Source organism: Prionailurus bengalensis, chromosome E2 (genome assembly GCF_016509475.1).
Source record: "Prionailurus bengalensis isolate Pbe53 chromosome E2, Fcat_Pben_1.1_paternal_pri, whole genome shotgun sequence".
Lineage (NCBI taxonomy): Eukaryota > Metazoa > Chordata > Mammalia > Carnivora > Felidae > Prionailurus > Prionailurus bengalensis.
The window spans coordinates 47,738,254-47,758,345 of record NC_057352.1 but is presented as its reverse complement, the minus strand read 5'-3'; the positions used below and the strand labels follow the sequence as shown (position 1 = coordinate 47,758,345).

Genomic DNA, 20,092 nt, shown 5'->3' with positions numbered 1-20,092 from the left:
TGAGCCGAAATCAAGTGTCACATGCTTAACCCACTGAGACACCCAGGTGCCCCTCAAATGCATTTTTATAAAAAGCAATATTACAGGAGTGTGTGGCTGAACATGGAGCCTGCTTAAGATTCTTTCTCTGCCTCTGCCCCTCTCCCATCCCTGCACTCTCTCTTTCTCTAATAAAAAAAAAAAAGAAGAAAAAGGAAAAGGGAAAAAAAAATTCATAAAAAACCCCAGTATTACAACTTGGCAGCCAAAGAAAATATATTACATCTTACCTTTAGGAAGGATTTTTATTTTATGTTATTCTTTTTAAAAATTAAAAAAAAACTTCTAAATGTTTATTCATTTTTTTTGAGAGAGAGACAGAGTACAAGCAGGGGAGGGGCAGAGAGAGAGGGAGACACAGAATCCAAAGCAGGCTCCAGGCTCTGAGCTGTCAGCACAGAGCCTGATGTGGGGCTCAAACTCATAGACCATGAGATCACAACCTGAGCCAAGGTCAGAGGCCCAACTAACTGAGCCACCCAGGTGCCCCTAAAAGTTTTTAAAAATATATTTATTTTTGAGAGACAGAACATACAATTGCACATACACACACACACACACACACACACACACACACACACACACACACGAGTGAGGGAAGGGCAGAGAGAGAGTGGGACAGAAGATCTGAAGCAGGCTCCATGCCCTGACAGCAGAGAGCCCAATGTGGGGCTTGATCTCACAAGCCATGAGATCATGACCTGAGCTGAAGTTGGACGCTTAACCAGGCACCCCTGTATTTCAGGTTATTCTAAGGAACTCACAGAACCCTCCTGGAGTGGTAAGTAGATCAAATACCTAATTAACAAAACTAAGCTAAAGACAGGCAAAGAGCAGTACTGACTTAAACACCAAGTAGATGATCCTTTGAAACTCAAAAAAGCACTCAAGATAGACTTAAAATAGAGATCAAGAGAAGTTCTGAATGAAACTGAAAACCCCAATTCTCCTTTCTGGAGGCTATTCTTATGCAAAGCAAGTGAGAAGGTTAAGCAAATTGATAGAATATCCACTGCGAGTCCTCCTATTCTTGTTTTGAAATGTTATTTTTGTTTTCAAAGTTACATTTATTAAAGACTTCTGCATTTAAAAAAAGAAATAATAAAGTTATAAAAAACATGGGCACAAAATATTTGCAACATCTGTAACAAAAGGTCAACATCAACAATAAATAAAGCTCTCTTACAGACAAGTAAGTAAAATGACAACCCATTGTGGGGGAAATGGACAAAGGACATGAAGAAGCCACTGAGAGGGGAAATACACATGGTCAATCAATATATAAGATGACGTTCGGCCTCCTTTGTAATCAGTAAAATGTTCCTTCCTTTTCTTTCTTTTCTTGCCTTTGAAATTAGAAGTGTGGGGCAACAGTTGGTGGGGATATAAAACAGTGTCCTTTAACAGACAATTTTGTCATCCACTGAAAATTTAAAAGCCCCTCAATTCTATTTCTGGCATTCTATTCCACAGAAACATGTGCGTAAGTACTTAGTGATGTAGGTACATGGAGGCTTGTGGATATGCTATTTGTGAGAGGAGACAAACAAAAAAATGTCCAGATGCACATTAAGAATAATTGGTTCACTTATGTGTACTGACACGAAAAGATATCCATGACACAGCATTAGGCAAAAAAAAAACCAAGGGGCTGGGGCTCATGGGTGGCTCAGCTGGGTGAGCCTCCAACTTAGGCTCCAGTCATGATCTTGTGGTTCATGAGTTTGAGACCAGCATTGAGCTCTCTGCTGTCAGTGCAGAGCCTGCTTCAGATCCCCCATCCCCCTCTTTCTACCCCTCTCCTGCTCTCTCTCAAAACTAAATAAACATTAGAAATATTTTTAAAAAGGGGGGGAGCTGAAAAATGTGTATACTTTAATGCCATTTTTGTTACAATAACAAACCTGTTTACACATAGAAAAAATCTGGCAGGCTATGTAGAGCAAATTAATAATAATCTGATAATATGGGAATGCAAGCTGGTGCAGCCACTCTGGAAAACAGTATGGAAGTTCCTCAAAAAACTAAAAATAGAACTACCCTACGACCCAGCAACTGCACTCCTAGGCATTTATCCACGGGATACAGGTGTATCGAAGGGACACATGCACCCCCATGTTTATAGCAGCACTATCCACAATAGCCAAAGTATGGAAAGAGCCCAAATGTCCATCCATGGACGAATAGATAAAGAAGATGTGGTATATATATGCACAATGGAGTATTACTCAGCAATCAAAAAGAATGAAATCTTGCCATTTGCAACTACGTGGATGGAACTAGAGGGTATTATGCTAAGTGAAATTAGTCAGAGAAAGACAAAAATCGTATGACTTCACTCATGTGAGGACTTTAAGAGACAAAACAGATGAACATAAGGGAAGGGAAACAAAAATAATATAAAAACAGGGAGGGGCACAAAACAGAAGAGACTCATAAATATGGAGAACAAACAGAGGGTTCCTGGAGGGGGTGTGGGAAGGGGGATGGGCTAAACGGGTAAGGGGCACTAAGGAATCTACTCCTGAAATCATTGTTGCACTACAGGCTAACTAATTTGGATGTAAATTAAAAAAAAAAATCTGATAATAGTGATTACATCCTGAGAATGGGATTAGCAAGAAGGATAAAGACAGTGAGGGCTATTGCTTTATAACTTTATATGCTTTAATTCAGATTTTTAAATAACAAGCATGTATTATTGCCGTAATTAAAAATAAACCAGCCCAAATTGTATATATATGCTTATCACAGATATCTGAAAATATAGGACAGGGAAAAGAAAAAAAATGAAAATTCTCATGAATCTCATTCCCTTAATTTATTTATGTGTAGGGAGTAGAGACAGGCACGAATAATTACTGGGAATAACTTGGCAAATGTGGAGGGAACAAATGTAAGCATTGCGGGGGCACTGATGGCCCATGTCTGTTTCGAAGCTGAACTGCTCTATCTCGGGCAAGGAGTGGATCTATTTCTGTCTCCCATTATGTCTAACAAATGTATCAGAAAGACAGTAACTTGATAAATGATCAAAAGAAAATAAACACAGCATATCTGAAAAGGTCATTACTGATCAATTTATCCGCAATCTTCAGACTTAAATATACCCTGACTGAATGTTAAATTGGGTCTCTACAAAATGGTTCACAAGGCTAAATTCTGCACAGGGCACAATCTCTAGATTACGTATTTTCTACTTTATACACATTTTGTCTGTTTCACTTCCCCCTTTCTCATATCTCGTTTCCTCCCGATCACCCTCTTGCTTACTTGAGCTGACTTAGAAAATTCTGGCATAAAGGCCGTCAGTTTCTGGAGCACCTCACAAGCTCTCCGTAGTTTGCTGTGACTTTGCAAACCATGAATCACTTCGTTCAAACTCCCTGCTGGCTCATCTGCGACCTGTTGAGAATGAAGGATTTTTTCAACATTATCTCTAGAAAATGGCTGCACTTTAGTAGTTTCAGACCTTGTTTGAGTAAGAATTGACCTCCAGTAACATTGCAAGCTCAATGAATCACAGGCTCCCCCTAACAGTTACTACTTTCAGAAGCTTTTCTGCAAATGCATAGAATGTTCACCTCTTCCATGCAATAGAGGAAAGAGATACCTAGGTCTTACAATGATAGATACAGGGACAGATGGGTCTGGGAATAAGATCTGTAAGAGAAATTTAAATCTCATGGCCATGATCAAAAGTGGGGGATACATGGAAATCAAAGCAATGAAAATGAACTTTTCTATTCAGAAGTATGCTTTCCTCAGGTTTCCCGCTGGTTCCTGTCTCTCAATTCAAGAGTTCATGTTCAAGAGGGAAGCACAGGTACTTGAAATTCCACATGGCAGGAGGTGGGAGGCAGAAATTCTGAGAAAACAAACCCAGAACTCTGGACATGGTCTTAAAACTTTTAAGAGGCCACTGCTTTTGAACTGGAAGTCCTGACTGAGATGATCTGTTTACACCAACTACTTGACGCAATTTCTAGAGAACAGCCCACTGCAGCTTAATTCAGTCATGTATTCAGTTAAGTCTTTTTTAAAAAAATGTTTAGTTTAGAGAGAGAGAGCATGAGCAGGGGAAGGGCAGAGAGAGAGGGAGACACAGAATCCAAAGCAGGGTCCAGGCTCTGAGCTGTCAGCACAGAGCCCAACATGGGGCTTGAACTCATGAACCATGAGATCATTCATGAACTAAGCCAAAGTCTGCCATTTAACTGACTGAGCCACCCAAGCACCCCTCAATAAGTCATAATTAAGGGCCTACTGGGTGCTGCTAGGCTCAGGAGTCAGAGCGGTTAAAGTCAGTTATGATCTGGCCCTTGTGGGCCATGCAAGTGAATAGGGGTATTCCTAATTCGTAGGGTTTATAGGGGGTTGGAGCAGTTACAGAATGATCTTAGAATTGAGGACCACCCAGTTTTGGTATTATACTTTGGGACCAAGGTGTAAATGAGCAGGAATAAAGGTACGAGTGAGACCCAGCTGCCACGCAACTTCACGTTTTCCAATGAAGGTCAAGGTCTTATCGAATGCCATTCTACTTGCAGCCAGGAAGGACACCAAGGGCGCCTTATCTGATGTTTTAGAGCAGTGTGAACCTGGGCTGAGTCATGGTGGATCTCACCATTCATTTCACCTTTCTTCATTAGCTCTTAATAAAGCTTTACAGTTGTCCCCATATAAGTTTTGCCCATCTTTCGTTACATTTCCTCTTAGGTACTTGCTATTCTTTTTTTTTTTTTTTTTTAATCTTATTTTCTAACTACTGCTGATGTGTAGAAGTACAATCAGCTTTTGTCTATTGATCTGGTATTCTCTGAATATTTCCAATAATTTATCTGTACGCCCTTTTGGGTATGCTATACTTCAGACTTCTCTTTATCTAAGGAAAACAAAACCCTCTCTGTTGAAGCCACTGTAGATCAGTTTTTCTGCCAGGAGAGCACAATGTTAACTGCAACAATAGTGAATGTGTAGTTTCAATTGCCACTGAAAGCAGATCCAGCATAAACAGGATTACCTTTTAGCAAGGAAATGTTAGGTTGCATGTAAGTAGGGCTTGTGTTTAAAAAAAACAAAAAAGAGAGAGAGAGAAGAAGGATGATTTTCTTCACTCAACATTATCAAAGTGGCTTTGTCTTTTTTTTTTTTTTTTTTTTAAGTTTGTGGGGAAAAAGGGAACTAAAAGAAAAGGAGCACTGAGGTGGTGAGTAGGAATAACAGTCCAGAAGGGTGTGCCATGGCTGGAAAATTGTGGCAGATGGACAAAGCGTCCCCCCCATCAGAAGTACCAAAAATAATCGTATTGAATAAAAATAAGACATTAAATACTGAAGTGGGTATAAAACCCACTGTGGACTTGTTTAGTGCTTGCTTTTGAGCAGGACACGTGCTTATGCATCAGCATAGGGTAGAGTTCTCTACTCTCTTAGGTAGAGTTCTGCTCAGATGTAAGGGGTGAACTAGGTCCGTTCCTCACATGGCTGTTCCTGCAACATCACAAAATAGAATAGGAATGCTTTTACAGTGCCACAAAGGTACCCAGGGTGACCTCAGTTTTCCGTATTTACCTGATCAGATGCCTCATGAAACGATGTTTTTTTTAAAAAATTTTTTTTTAACGTTTATTTATTTTTGAGACAGAGAGAGATAGAGCATGAACGGGGGAGGGGCAGAGAGAGAGAGGGAGACACAGAATCAGAAGCAGGCTCCAAGCTCCGAGCCATCAGCCCAGAGCCCTATGCGGGGCTCAAACTCACGGACTGTGAGATCGTGACCTGAGCCGAAGTCGGACGCTTAACTGACTGAGCCACCCAGGTGCCCCCTGAAACTATGTTTATTGGTGAGAAGTAAAGACCTCGGGAGGGAGTCTACTATGGGGCTTGAGGTCATCTCCACCGGAGCTTTCCCAGCCTGTGTTTCAGATGCAGGCCGGCTGCTAGGCACCGAGGTGACAGACAGGACATGCCTCATGACTCTGGGTAGTGAAGGAAAGGGGCTGATGGAACGGCACAGGGTCTTGGACTGAAAGGTACATAAAGGAAAAGGCTGAAGCCAATTTTACCAAATGAAAATGAAGGCAGTGTTTCCAAGACAGCGGGGGCTTTGAGGAACAGTAGCATGACTTGGGTCATAAAGCCTCACTCCTGTGACTGCTGTGTTGAGCACGGACAGGAAAGGGCCGAGGGTAGAAGCAGGGATATGAGCAGGAGGTGGATGCAAAGTGCAGCCGGGAGATGATGGAGGCTTAGACTACAGCGAGATAATGGTGCAGCTGGTCAGAAGTGGTTAGGTTTGGCCATATGGAAGGCCCTGAGAAGTCCTGCAGGCAGCAACATTTGTTTTCTTTCCTTCTGGAAACGTTTTAGGCAACGTTGGTTGCTGTGCTGCAGAACACTGCTTGGAAAATACTGACTTAAGGGGCACGTGGGTGGCTCAGTTGGTTAAGTGTCCGACTTTGGCTCAGGTCACGATCTCATGTTTCATGGGTTCAAGCCCCGCGTCAGGCTCTGTGCTGACAGCCTGGATCCTGCTTCAGATTTTGTGTCTTCCTCTCTCTCAGCCACTCTCCAACTTGTGCATGTGCTCTCTGTCTCTCAAAAATAAATAAACATAAAAAAAAAAAAAGAAAATGTTGACTTAAGGGATTTTTACTTCATCCCTGTTCTCTTTTATACTGCTAGAAAATCTTATTTTTGGCAGTGGGTCAAACAAAAGTAAATCTATATTTAGACATCCACTGAAAGGTTTCTATATAGGACACAGAGGCAAGAAGGTGAAGAAATTTCTGGAATGTGAACTTTTATAGATTATGCAGAGTTTCTACTTTTATTTCCCTTTCAAATTTTTTTCCTTTTTAAAAAGAAATCTGAATTTTATGACATTGCAATATCCTTTTGTAAGATGTCACAAGTCCTTTTTGGAATGAAGCAGGGAATAAACAACCAGCCAACAAATGATAATTATAACAACATGAAAGCCAGAGGTAGGCTTTAAAAATGTTGTTGGTAAAGCACCCATTAAACCTGGTTCCTTCCTGCACGTAAGTACTTTCCTTATCAGAAAACTACATCCAGAGAACTCGGGGAGACCGAGTAGTATTCTGGCAGGACGGACCAGGAAAGACAGAGATTGATAACCCCAGGTGTCTACTGTCAAGGGAGGCACTTACAAGATTAGCACCAGCAGTGTGGGGACATGCCATTGCTGGGTGAGCAGCTGCCTCAGAAAGAAGAAAGCAGGTCGAGTCCAAGTAAAAGTGTAGGATAGAAGTATCTCTTTCTATTTTACCTAAGGATGTTTCATTCTTGGTGAACAACAGTATAAATCATTTTATATGGAGACCAAACTGATCATTTCCCACTGTTGATAATTCTGCAGACAAGCTGGGATTCTAGAGCTGAAGCATCACAAATCACTAATGTCTCATCTCTGCTTCTTCTCCAAAGGCTCTCTGTATAAAAACATTAAATCAGAGCAATTGTGAAGTTGCCAGTACACAAATATTACTGCAGAAATATATGATTCATAATTTTAGCAAAAGGAGGAGCTCTCTCTATTAATAAATCAGAGCATTTTTCTGATCTTTCCTCCCTCCTTCCCTCCCTTTCATTCTTTCTTTCCTTATGGTACTTTTAGATGAGATTGGCCATGTTGAGGGTGGTATGGCTGTAGTCTGATTTTTCTAGAAAATGATCATTTACAACATTTCACCAGATCACCATTATCGCTTTCATTCCCTTTCCACATTTTCTAGCAAGAAAACCGTAATCTGAAGGCACTATCAGTGTGTTAACATGGCTATTTGAGGAATGCTTGGGTGGTTCATTTGGTTAAGGCTCAGACTTTGGCTCAGGTCATGATCTCAAGGCTTGTGAGTTTGAGCTCGTCAGGCTCTGTCCTGACAGCCTGGAGCCTGCTCTGCATTCTCTGTCTCTACCCACCCCACCCCCCCCACTTTTGCACAGGGATTTATTTATCAAAAATAAATTAACATTAAAAAACCGACATAGCTATTTGCTATTAACTTAAGTTGATCTCTTTCAAGGCATGCGTGTCTAGACCCATTACAATTTATCTGGCTATAGCAAGCCTGCTCTCTCTATCTCTTTTTGTAACATTCCCTTTGTTGTTGATGGGACTGGTATATTTAGCAGCAGAATCATTGTAGCCACTACTGCTGGGGGAGGACAGAGTTGTGAGATGTTAACTGCCATGTTTTTCTACCAAGGAATGCAGGATGGAAAGTAGAAGAAAGAAACTGGATTCTGAGGGTGCCTGGTGGCTCAGTCGGGTAAGCACCTGACTCTTGGTTTCAGCTCAGGTCAGGCATGATCTCACCGTTTATGGGTTTGAGTCCCGTATCAGGCTCTGCAGTGACAGCACAAAGCCTACTTGGGATTCACTCTCCCTCTCTCTCTGTACCCCCCCTTTCACTGTCTCTCAAGATGAATAAACTTTAAAAAAAATTTAGAAACTGGATTCTGAGGCAAAAGACCTGAGCTCTTGACCTGGTCTACCTTTTACTGTAACTATGAAGCCTTAGACAAATGACAGCCTACTAGCTTTCTCATCTGGAGAATGAGTGTAATAATATCGAACGATGTCAAAATCTAAGCAATGTATTTAAGGTTGAGAAAAATGTCACCTTGGATTACGGTCATTACTTCAACAGCTCACGGGGAACCAGCAACTGATCCTGTGCTTCAACTGGCGATCTGAAAGGGGTTATGACCACTAGGTGGGTCAACAAGCTGCTGAACCAAGGGTGATCCAGTTTCTTGGTCTATGGACAAACACTGTGCTTGGACAGGCCTTGCCTTAAAAGATGAGGAAAAAACTGGGGCACCTAGGTGGCTCAGTCGGTTGAGTGTCTAACTTCGGCTCAGGTCATGGTCTCGTGATTTGTGAGTTTGAGCCCCACATCAGACACTTGTTGCAGTCCCCAAAGAGCCTGCTTCAGATCCTCTGTCCCCCTCTCTCTGCCCCTCCCCTGTTCCCTCTTCCTCTCTCTCTCTCCCCCCACCTCAAAAATAAATAAACATTAAAAAAAAAAAAGATGAGGAAAAAAAACAACAAAAAGAAGCCCATGAATGTCACTCTGGACCCTGGGAATTGAATCCAGAGGACTTAGAGGAACATATACCTCTGAAAATTATCAACAGCAAAATCCAGAAAAATATTTCACAAAGCTGGTTAACATCCTTAATATAAACAGAAAGTCTTAAAAATAAACCAAGTGAAGCTAACATGCACAAGAATGAGATAAATTAAAGGAGAAATAAATGATACTGGAGGATTTCAAGAGAGCTAAAATGCTTCAGAAAAGTTAAAATCCACACTGGTAATACAGAACCGACTTGGAAAAATCAAAACAGTGAGACGGAGGACAAAAGTGAGGAGTTCGCCCTGAATGCAACAGAGAAAAGCATACAAAACCATTCTTTTCATTTAAAAGAATGACAGGAAAGATATGGAGGACAGAAACGTGCAATTTAGCACATGGATAACTGTTTTTTTGTTTTTGAGATAAAGAGAAAGAGAGTGTGTGTATGTACACATGCACGCAGGGGAGGGGCAGAGGGAAAGAGACAGAATCTTTTTTTTTAAGTTTATTTATTTGAGGGGGGGGAGAGAGAGGGAGAGAAAAAATCCCAAGTAGGCTCTGCACTGTCAATACAGAGTGCACTGTGGGGCTCAAACCCACAAATTGTGAGTTGGAATTGTGAGTTGGAAGTCGGATGCTTTAACCGACTGAGCCACCCAGGCACCCTGAGAGAGAGAATCTTAAGCAGTCTCCATGCTCAGTGTGGAGCCTGATGAGGGGATTGATGCCATGAACTGGGATCATGACCTGATCCTAAGTCAAGGGTCTGATGCTCAACTAACTGAGCCACCCAGGTGCCCCGATAACTGGTATTTCTTAAGGACAAAATCAGAACTAATGAAACAGAAGTGACAAATAGGTGGCAGAGAATAAAATTTTCACAAGCCAAGAACAATGTGTATATAGAACATCACATTCTAGACAAAATCAGTGAAAAGTGACCTAGATGCATGCTAAGAGAATTTCTGTATTACACAGATTAAAACATTTTACAATCTAAGATGAAAAAAGGCTACCTATTATTTAAAAAAAAAAAAAGGCTAACTGTAGTCTTTTCCACTATAGCATTAAATGACAAAACACAAGGGAATGATGTGTACAGAGTTTTGAGGGGAAGACTGAGGAAAGAAATGTTACTTATAGTGCAGAGACTATTGCTTATTCCACCACAGTGCCTTCCTTCCAGGGAAACATAGTAGCTCCACTAACGACTACATTTCCCAGCCTTCCTTGCTTGCAGCAGTATGGCCATGTGATCAGGTTCCAGCCAATGGGATATAAGAAGTAATTGGTGCAATTTCTAGACTGTGCCCTTAAAGAAAATGATCAGGCTTCCCACTTTCCCTTCTCCCCTTCCCACTTGATAGAATGTGAACATGAGGCAGGAGCTAACACAGCTTTTATAGACCACGATATTCAATTACAAGTTGACAGCAGAACAAGGCAGAAAGAGCTTGGGCCCTATAAACTGTGGTGCCATCTTATCAGCCCTGGACTGCTTACTTACACTGTTATGTAAGTGAAGAGAGAAATCAACTTCCACTTTGTTCAAGCTACCATTTTGACTTCTGTTAGAGCACCTGATCCTGTTTTAACTTGTAAACCCTGCTAAAATATGGCTTATTGGGAAGGGACAAGAAAAGACTTTTTGACTATTCATGAGTTCCCAAAATATCTCCACCAGTGGATCTTGTGAAAACAACTAGAATAGAGATGATACAAAAGTAAGATTTCAAGATGGATAAAGTTATGGTATAAAATGATTGGACATAAACATCTCCAGTTAAAATTGATATAAGTTCTAAATTGTTAGAAACCTTGCTTTGCTAAAAGTTTTTAAAAAGTATTCTTGGGGTGGGGCACCTGGGTGGCTTAGTTGGTTAAGTGTTTTACTTTGGCTCAGGTCGTGATCTCGTGGTTTGTGGGTTCAAGGCCCGAGTCGGACTCTGTGCGGACAGCTCTGAGCCTGGAGCCTGCTTCAGATTCTGTGTCTCCCTCTCTCTGTGCCCCTCCCTCACTCACGCTCTGTCTCTCTCTCTCTCTCAAAAGTAAATAAACATTAAAAAAAATTTTTTAAAGGTATTCTTGGGGTGTCTGTCTGGCTCAGTTGCTAGAGCATGTGACTCTTGATCTTGTGGTTGTAAGTTGCAGCCCCACATTGGGTGTAGAGACTACTTAAAAAAATATTCTTAAAAAAAAATTTTTTTTTAATTTTTTTTTTTCAACGTTTATTTATTTTTGGGACAGAGAGAGACAGAGCATGAACGGAGGAGGGGCAGAGAGAGAGGGAGACACAGAATCGGAAACAGGCTCCAGGCTCTGTGCCATCAGCCCAGAGCCTGACGCGGGGCTCGAACTCATGGACCGCGAGATCGTGACCTGGCTGAAGTCGGACGCTTAACCGATTGCGCCACCCAGGCGCCCCTAAAAAAATTTTATATATATATATATATATATATATATATATATATATATATACATCTTATTATTATTATTATTTTTCTTTGAGAGAGAGAGACACAGAGTGTGAATCAGGGAGGGGCAGAGACAGGGAGGCACAGAAACTGAAGCAGGCTCCAGGCTCTGAGCTGTCTGTGCAGGGGCAGACATGGGGCTGGAATCCACCAACTGTGAGATCATGACCTGAGCTAAAGTCGAATGCTTAACCGACTGAGCCATCCAGGAGCCCCAAAAAGATATTCTTAATCTTAATATAGATTTTAAAAACCCAATGTAACAATAACCTGAATAAAACCTACAGACTGTACTAACAAAATCTAGGAATAGAGGGTGGGGAAGGAAAAACTAACATGTGCTATATTCCTTTAGCCACATGAGGGGGCTTCTAAAGAGACTTTCATTCCTGAGCCCAGCAATTAGGCAAACACAGGTGAAGGAATGTGTTTTCAAAAAGAACAACTCCTTGAAGGTAAACAATTAAAACGAGAGTCCTGAAGAACAAAAGTCCAACAAAGACAGAAGAAAATAGCAAGGAAGCATTAGAACCAGAAAGCACATAAGAAATGACAAATTATTAAAATAAACTTAAATGTGATAAACTGTACTATAAAAATATTTTCAGAGTCAAATAATTAGACTCATTTACATGAAATTTAATAGGAACACATGTAAAAAAGAAAAGTGACACAAAAATTTCAAAGGACCCTGAGAGGCATCTGGCTGGCTCAGTCGGTAGAGCATGTGACTCTTGATCTCAGGGTTGTGAGTTTGAGCCCATGTTGGGTGAGGAAACGAATAGAGTAGAAAGGACAGAGATGGAATTTAGTTTTTTCCTGGTTTCATAATTTTGACATTGAAACTCTATCAATGTTTTACATAATTAGAAAAAAAAATTGTTTCCTAAAAATAAGGAAAAAGAGCAAGAGAGGAACTGGATGTAGCAAGTTTAGACAATTTTTAGGGGAATTTTGCTCAAGATCAGGAAAGAAGTGGGGCAGTAGTTCATGAGGCAGTGTGAATTGGTGCTTTGTCTTAAGACAGAAAAAACAGCAGCCAGCACAGTGTCCTTGATCTGAGCCAGCGTGCAGCTAGATTCACTGTGGGTAGGAGTACGGGGAACTTGTAGGAACAGGACAGAAGACAATCATCTGTGGGTGCAGATGCTTGCTGCTCAGTGGACACGTTTGGTGGCAGGAGTCTGTGGAGAGGATTCTTAATTGCTTGTATTTTATTTTTGAAACAGAAATCAAGGTTATGACCTGACCTGAGAATGAGGATCAGGGACTTCCTAGTCATTGGAGGTAGAGGAGGAAGTGAGAAGTAGTCCTCTCAGAGTAGAAGCACAAATAACCCCCCAGGATACAGTGTGATTGCCAGGCTCATGATCCGAATTTCAGTTGACATATAGTCAGGGAGGTTGTGTGGTTTTGCCAAGCCGTGTTGGGCCGCGTGTGTGAGAAACAGCAAGTGTACACGATGAGGCACATTCAAGAATATTACTGCTCACCTATTGAGTTCCTATCTCTCTATCAATAGGAATTATAGAACACAAGGAGAATATTGTGCTTACAATGTAATTCTTTTTTTTCCAGTTTATTTATTTTGAAGGCGGGGAGGTCAGAGAGAGCGAAAGAGAGAAAATCCCAAGCAGGCTCTGCACTGTCAGTGTGTAGCCCAATGCAGGGCTTGAACTCACAAATTGGGAGATCATGACATGAGCTGAAATCAAGAGTAAGCCGCTTAACTGACTGAGCCACCCAGGAGCCCCTAGAATGTAATTTCATAAAGTGAACTTAATTCTGTCTTTTTAGTGTTGACCCACTTGGTGGAACTCATTTTGGGACATTGGATAGTATAAGGTGATGTGACTATTCCAGAGCACAAGATCCCCTTGAGAATTCCTATGTTATTGTTCTTAAAAAACAAATAAAATCTTTGTGTTGTCTTGATTATCATATATGTGGTAGTAACAACTATTTTATAGACTTAAAGCTAGAGCTATATACTATAAATTACCTTTTCCGTTGGCTTCCAAATAGATGCCTTTTCAGACCAAGATGAAAGAAATGGAAATAGTTCTCGTTTAGGCTGGAGACCCAAGAAGACAAGAGGAAAAGTCGCAATACCAAAAAACAAAATGACTTCAGGTAATGTGTAGTGAAATCAATTCGTGCCTGAAAGGATATACAAGATTAATTAATACTGAAATATGTCATCATAACATGTACCCAATTAATATTTGTTGCTTTGTGTTTTGTCTCATCTTTTTAAAAATGTCTTTTTAAAATTATTATTAGAGCATGAGTGGAGGAGGGGGCAGAGGGAGAGAGAATCCTAAGCAGGCTCCATACTCAGCACAGAGCCCAGTATGGGGCTTGACGCCCACGATCCTGGGACCATGACCTGAGCCAAAATCAAGAGTCAGATGTTCAACCAACTATGCCACCCAGGTGACCCCCTTTTTTTATTTTTTATTTTTTTAATTAGAACATGAGCAGGGGAGAGGGGCAAAGGGAAAAAGAGAAAATTGTCTGCTCTTATTATTGCAATCTTTGCCCTAATTTTATATATACTTATTTTCTTGATAGGCCTTTGGCCATCTTCTTTTTCACATGTGCCCAAATAAAGGACAATGTATTCTCCCACATTTTTCCATCTAAAAAGAGTCTTCTTAAAGTCCTTGCAGGGGCACCTGGGTGGCTCAGTTGGTTAAGCCTCTGACTTCAGCTCAGGTCATGATCTTGCGGTTCCTGTGAGCTTACAGCTCACAGCCTGGAGCCTGCCTTGAATTCTGGATCTCCCTCTCTGGCCCTCCCCTGCTCGTGCTCTATCTTGCTCTCTTTCAAAATAATAAATATAAAAAAAAATTTAAAAATAAAAAAATAAAGTCTTTGCAGAGTCTTTCAAATGAAGGAAGTGTTCTTTCTCATATTTTTTAATTTTGAAAATAAATACTATTTGGGAAAGATGCATTAGCCTGAAATGAACTCAGTCAATACCAGTCTGGGATGATTATATAGAGAACACCTGACCAAAAGGCTGGAAAAAAGACAACTCAAAGTGCATCTAGTGTTTACTCTTAGGTCTTTGTCAACAAGCCCTCTAAGTATCCCTTAAAAGAGCAATTTAGAAACTGTCACTGTAGAGACATGAATATTTATCTAAAGAACAAATGTAAAAATCAGCTTTTCCAAATGATTTTGTTTTTTGGTGTTTGGTGTGGGTTTTTTTGTTTTTTTAGTTTTTTAAATTTTTATTTATTTTGAGAGAGACAGAGAGTGTGAACAGGGGAGGGGGAGAGAATACCAAGCAGGCCCCACACTGTCAGTGCAGAGCACAACACAGGGCTCAAACTCACAAACTGTGAGACCATGACCTGAACCAAAGTCAGATGCTTAACCAACTGAGCCACCCAGGGACCCCCAATTGCTTTTGTAAATGGGTACTTGTGAGTTGGTGAGTTTTGTGATGGCATTAGATGAAAGTAAAGATGGTGTACTTTGGAAACTTAAATCTTTACCGAAATCACCCTGATGGTAATTAAAGCATTGAGGCTGAAGACGCATTTGAAAAGTTTCAATAAAGCTATGTCATAAAATGCAAGTTTTGAGAGAGCAGTGCTCCTAAATTAATATACTATTTTACATAACATCTGATTTTAAATATCCCTTTGTAGAGGGGCGCCTGGCTGGCTCAGCTGGAAGAGCATATGACTCTGGATCTTAGGGTCATGAGTTCAAGCCCTAGGTTAGGTGCAGAAATATTTTTATAAAATAAATAAATATGCCTTTGTAGAACAAGTTACTAAGTTAATAAATGAGACATTTGACTGTTTCACCTATATCCTTAGATATGATATAGTCAAGTTTACCCCAAAATAATTGTCTTTAAATCTTCTCATTGAAGAAGGAGATTTGCCTTATCTGGAGTTGCCTTATGTTTATGTATGTCAGGTCCTTTGAAAATTTTTTTTCTTTAAATTTTTAAGTAGTCTCTACCTTATAAGTAATCATTTTCATTAGTTTTTGTTTGCTTTTCCATTATGTTTATACAGATGTGTGTGTTGGTATATACACATATATATTCATGTAACCTCTTTCTTAAAGTTAGCAATACATTACACATTTTCTGCAGGGTTTTTTCCACAAAAACAAAAACAAAACAACAAAAAAACCAGAAGTAACCCCACTGCAGTACATAGAGATATGCCTCATTTCTTTTTACAACCAGGACCCCCCTAGATGGGTATATGGATTATTTCTATTTTTTTGCTATTACAAAGAGAGCCACAATGAATAGCCTCGTGTGTGTACCTTTTTATATTTTTGCCAGTGTAACTTTGGGATAGATTCCCAGCAGGTGGAAGGCTCAGTCAAGGGGTAGATGTCAATGCTATTTTGCTAGAGATTGCCAAATACCTCTCCCTAGAAACCATCTTATTGCATTTCCATTAGCAATGTACGAAAGTACCTACTTTCCTAGAGTGTTGCTAACAGAGTATGTTGTTAAGTTTGTGGATGCATGCCCATCTGATAGGTGGGAAATGGTATCTCAGTTTTAATTTGCATTTCTCTATTTTTTGAATGTCAAGGAACAAATTTACAAATACTTTTCCAACCAACATATTATTTTGGGAGAGACACTCCTTAAGTTCACAATAAAATGTATAAACACTAATGCAACAATAGTGACTTCTGAATACTTCTAAGCAATTACATGTGTCAATACTTTAGTTTTAAAGGTAATTAGCAGGGGCACCTGGGTGGCTCAGTAGGTTAAGTACCCCCTGCTCTTGATTTTGGTTCAGATCATGATCTTGCCATTTTCTGAGTTTGAGCCCTGCGTTGGCCTCTGCATTCTCTGGGAGCCTGCTTTGTATCTCTCTCTCCCTTTTTCTCTGTCCCTCCCCCACTCGTGCTCTCTCTCAAAATAAATAAGTAAACTTAAAAAAATATATAAAGGTTGGGGCGCCTGGGTGGCTCAGTTGGTTAAATATCCGACTTCAACTCAGGTCATGATTTCGCTGTCTGTGAGTTCGAGCCCCACACCAGGCTCTGCGCTGACAGCTCAGAGCCTGGAGCCTGCTTCACATTCTGTGTCTCCCTCTCTCTGCCCTTCCCCCGTTCACGGTCTGTCTGTCTGTCTCTCTCTCTCTCAAAAATAAACAAACATTAATATATATATATATGTGTGTGTGTATATATATATATATATAAAAGTAATTAGCAATATTGAATCTCCAATGACCTTTGACATGAATGTGATGCCATCTAGAAGCAGAAAACACACTTTGCATAAAAAAACAGAAATTTCACAATATTAGCAGTAAGAACTATAATATTCTGCCAGGCACTATTCTAATACTTTACTTGTATAATTTTACTGATCCTCATAACAATCCTTTGAAGGACTTGCGAGGTGCCACAACAGGAAAGTTCCAGAATCAAGACATGAACTCAGAAGTCTGACATGAGAGCCTGAGCTCCTAACTGCAGAGACTTATTTAATATGATTATGGGAAAGCAGGCTCCGAATTTGCAGTGCTGGCTTAGATAACTGAATATAATTCTTTAAAAAAAATATTTTTTTTGGTTATTTTTCTTTCAACATTTTATCTTTAAGTAATTTCTACACCCAACATGGGGCTTGAACTCACAACCCCAAATCAAGAGTCTCATGCTCCACCAACTCAGCCAGGTTGCCCCTAGAATTTTTTTTTTTTTTTAATTTAAGTAGGCTTCATGCCCAGCGTGGCACCCAACATGGGGCTTGAACTCAAGACTGATGCTTAACTGAGCCATTCAGGCACCCCACCCCTAGAATTCTTTTTGCCCCAGATTATCCTCTGTACAAACATTCTCTATTTCACAACAGTAATATCTTGCAAGTACATGAGTGATAAATATCAGGAAATGCATTTCACTCCAAGATGAAGAGGAAGTGAAAATGTCTAAAAACTCAAATCTTGGAGAGTGAAAAATGGACGGAAAAATTGTCATCATTTAGGCTATATTAAGGGTTGCTTTTCCTATCGTGGAGATAGGCTGGGCCAAACAGCCTGCTGTGAAGATGGAGAACAGTTCACAATCACTCCCATCTGTGACAGTGAAACACAGGACCACTTGATTTATGCAGAGACCAGCCTCACAACCTTGCCCTTGCCAACAACAGCATGCTATCACAGCAAAATCGGACAAACATATCGCAGGGAGCTTGAAAGGGTGGAGAATGAGAGGCTGGAAACCAAAAATTTATCAACTTGAAATACTGAGTCCTTTCAATACCCAGTATTTGAGGATGGTGATCTTTTATTTTTCTCATAATAGATAAACATTGCAATGTATTGTTTTATGAAGCACCCAAAGATGCTTCATATTTTAGTAAGAATGTATTTGCATTTTTTAAAGTGGAATAAAATTTTTATTCAGATTCGGAGGCATAGTAAGGTCTCCGAGAATTCACAGAGTTAAGACTGAATGCTGTATGTAACACCGTGAAAAATGCTGATTCAAAGAAAAACCACACACTCACATTCACACACACAATTTTCATGGCCTACTCCTGAGAAACACTTATAGACAACAGCCTCCTCACCCTTCACCCTCACATCTTCCTACACCATACTCTATTTTCCTCCTTTAGCTTTTCTCGTCTTCCTTCCGAAGCCCAAGCACTGAATGGATTCAGGGTACCTGAGGAAAAGGGAGTTTACTCATACACTTTCTCCCACACTCTACCCAAGTCAAGACATGAAGGCAACATCAGGCACAACTCTACCTACCAGAGTAGGCTGCATGTGAAAGTCATTCCAGATGAACAGTTACTTACTGTAATCAGTATCATGAAAATCAATATCTAATCAGTATCATCAAAATCCCTATATCCATCCTATGGACTATCACTCACAGACTCTGTGACATGAAACCTTCTAGAGCACTCCAACCTTCTTTTTGTTTAACCACACCCTTAAGTAAACCTCAGGGCATAATGTCCTTTATCTGCCCCTGAGACAGGACTAGGACACAAACCCATCCTTTTTATTTTTTTAGTATGCATTTATTTTTGAGAGAGAACGAAAGAAAGAGAGCACAAGTGAGGGAGGGACAGAGAGAGGGAGAGAGAGAGAATCCCAAGCAGTGTGCGGCCTGACACTGGGCTTGAACTCATGAACTGTGAGATCACCACCTGAGCTGAAATCAAGAGTTGGACGCTTAACCAACGAAGCCACTCAGGTGTCCTGAAAACACACCTATTCTTAAACATTCTCCTCTTGGCTGGTTCCCCCTTAATAAACCATTTCTTGTCAAGCTGGACTTGTCAGCCTTTTTCTTTAGTTTTTCTTTCAGTCCTCAGATGTCACTTTGCATATACCTTTCATGGAACAGACTCCTTAACCAACATACTGTAGGTTTCCAGAAATTATGCCTTTGGCCGCATGTGGCTTCATCACTTACCAGCCTGGCAACTGAAAGAATGCCCCAGTGAGCCCAAGTGCACTGTTGATGAGATCCAGTTGGGAGTTTCTGGACATGTAAGTGCATCTGGTGGGCTTTGTGACCCTGCTGGCCACGACATCTGTTGAAGGAGGACCAGACACAGACCCTCATACTCCAAAGTCAACCTTTTTAAAAATTAAATATGAAAACCAAATTTTACTAGCTTCCAATAGGTGAAACTTTAGGATTTCTCCCTGGTACTATGTATTGTTGGGGTCCGGGAGCCAACAGTCAAGAAATAATTCTTGAGACAACTTTGGTGCCAAATAGGTGATTTTATTAAAGCATGGGGACAGGACCCACAGGCAGAAAGAGCTGCTGGGGTATTGTGAGGAGTGACTTACTACATACCGATAATATATAATATATTATATATGATATAATGAAGAGTGACTGACTTTATCTACCTCCCTACCTACCGGAAGGGGGTTAGGGACAGAATAAGTCTCCAAGCAATCAAGACCTTAGTCATGAGACCCTTCAGATGTGTATCAGTGGGCCATATGCTTGCAAGATGATTGTTAACATGTATCTTGGGTTGGGGGTAGAGATAAAGGAAGTTTCCAAAGGGATTTTTATATGTTAAAGACTTACAGGATCCTGGAGGTTGAGCTAAGTTTGCCTTTTGCCTCTAGCAAAGTACTAACATTGAATCAGTTAAGGAGGACACTGAAGCAGTTCCTCCTGGAGGAAGGTCACTCAGACTGTCTCAAGTGTCGTACTTGTCGCTGGGCTGCAAGTTTTAAAGAAGTTTAATATTTTCTATATTTCTTTTGCCTTTGTTCTCCACCTCACCTCCACATAGTATAGATTTTTCATATATTATGTGTTATCACCAGGCTTAGTATTAATTTACCTAGACTTCAATGAAGACGATGATGATATAATTGCACCTTGGATTTTTCTGTAAGATCACAGTATTATGGTGCATGGTTTTGAAAATATCTCTGTAAGACAGATAACAGGCAAATAATTTCTCTCCTGGTTT

At 40.4% G+C, this 20,092-nt stretch overlaps 1 protein-coding gene across 1 annotated transcript in view; it reads right to left on the bottom strand.

Annotated features, from left to right (window-relative positions):
• The window catches only part of PKD1L3 (polycystin 1 like 3, transient receptor potential channel interacting), an 82,220-nt gene that overhangs the window by 59,453 nt on the left and 2,675 nt on the right, over positions 1 to 20,092 (bottom strand). Inside the window, 2 exon segments of the mRNA XM_043599384.1 lie at positions 3,313 to 3,444; positions 19,063 to 19,183. Of these exon segments, the coding sequence (XP_043455319.1) occupies positions 3,313 to 3,444; positions 19,063 to 19,183 (253 nt within the window).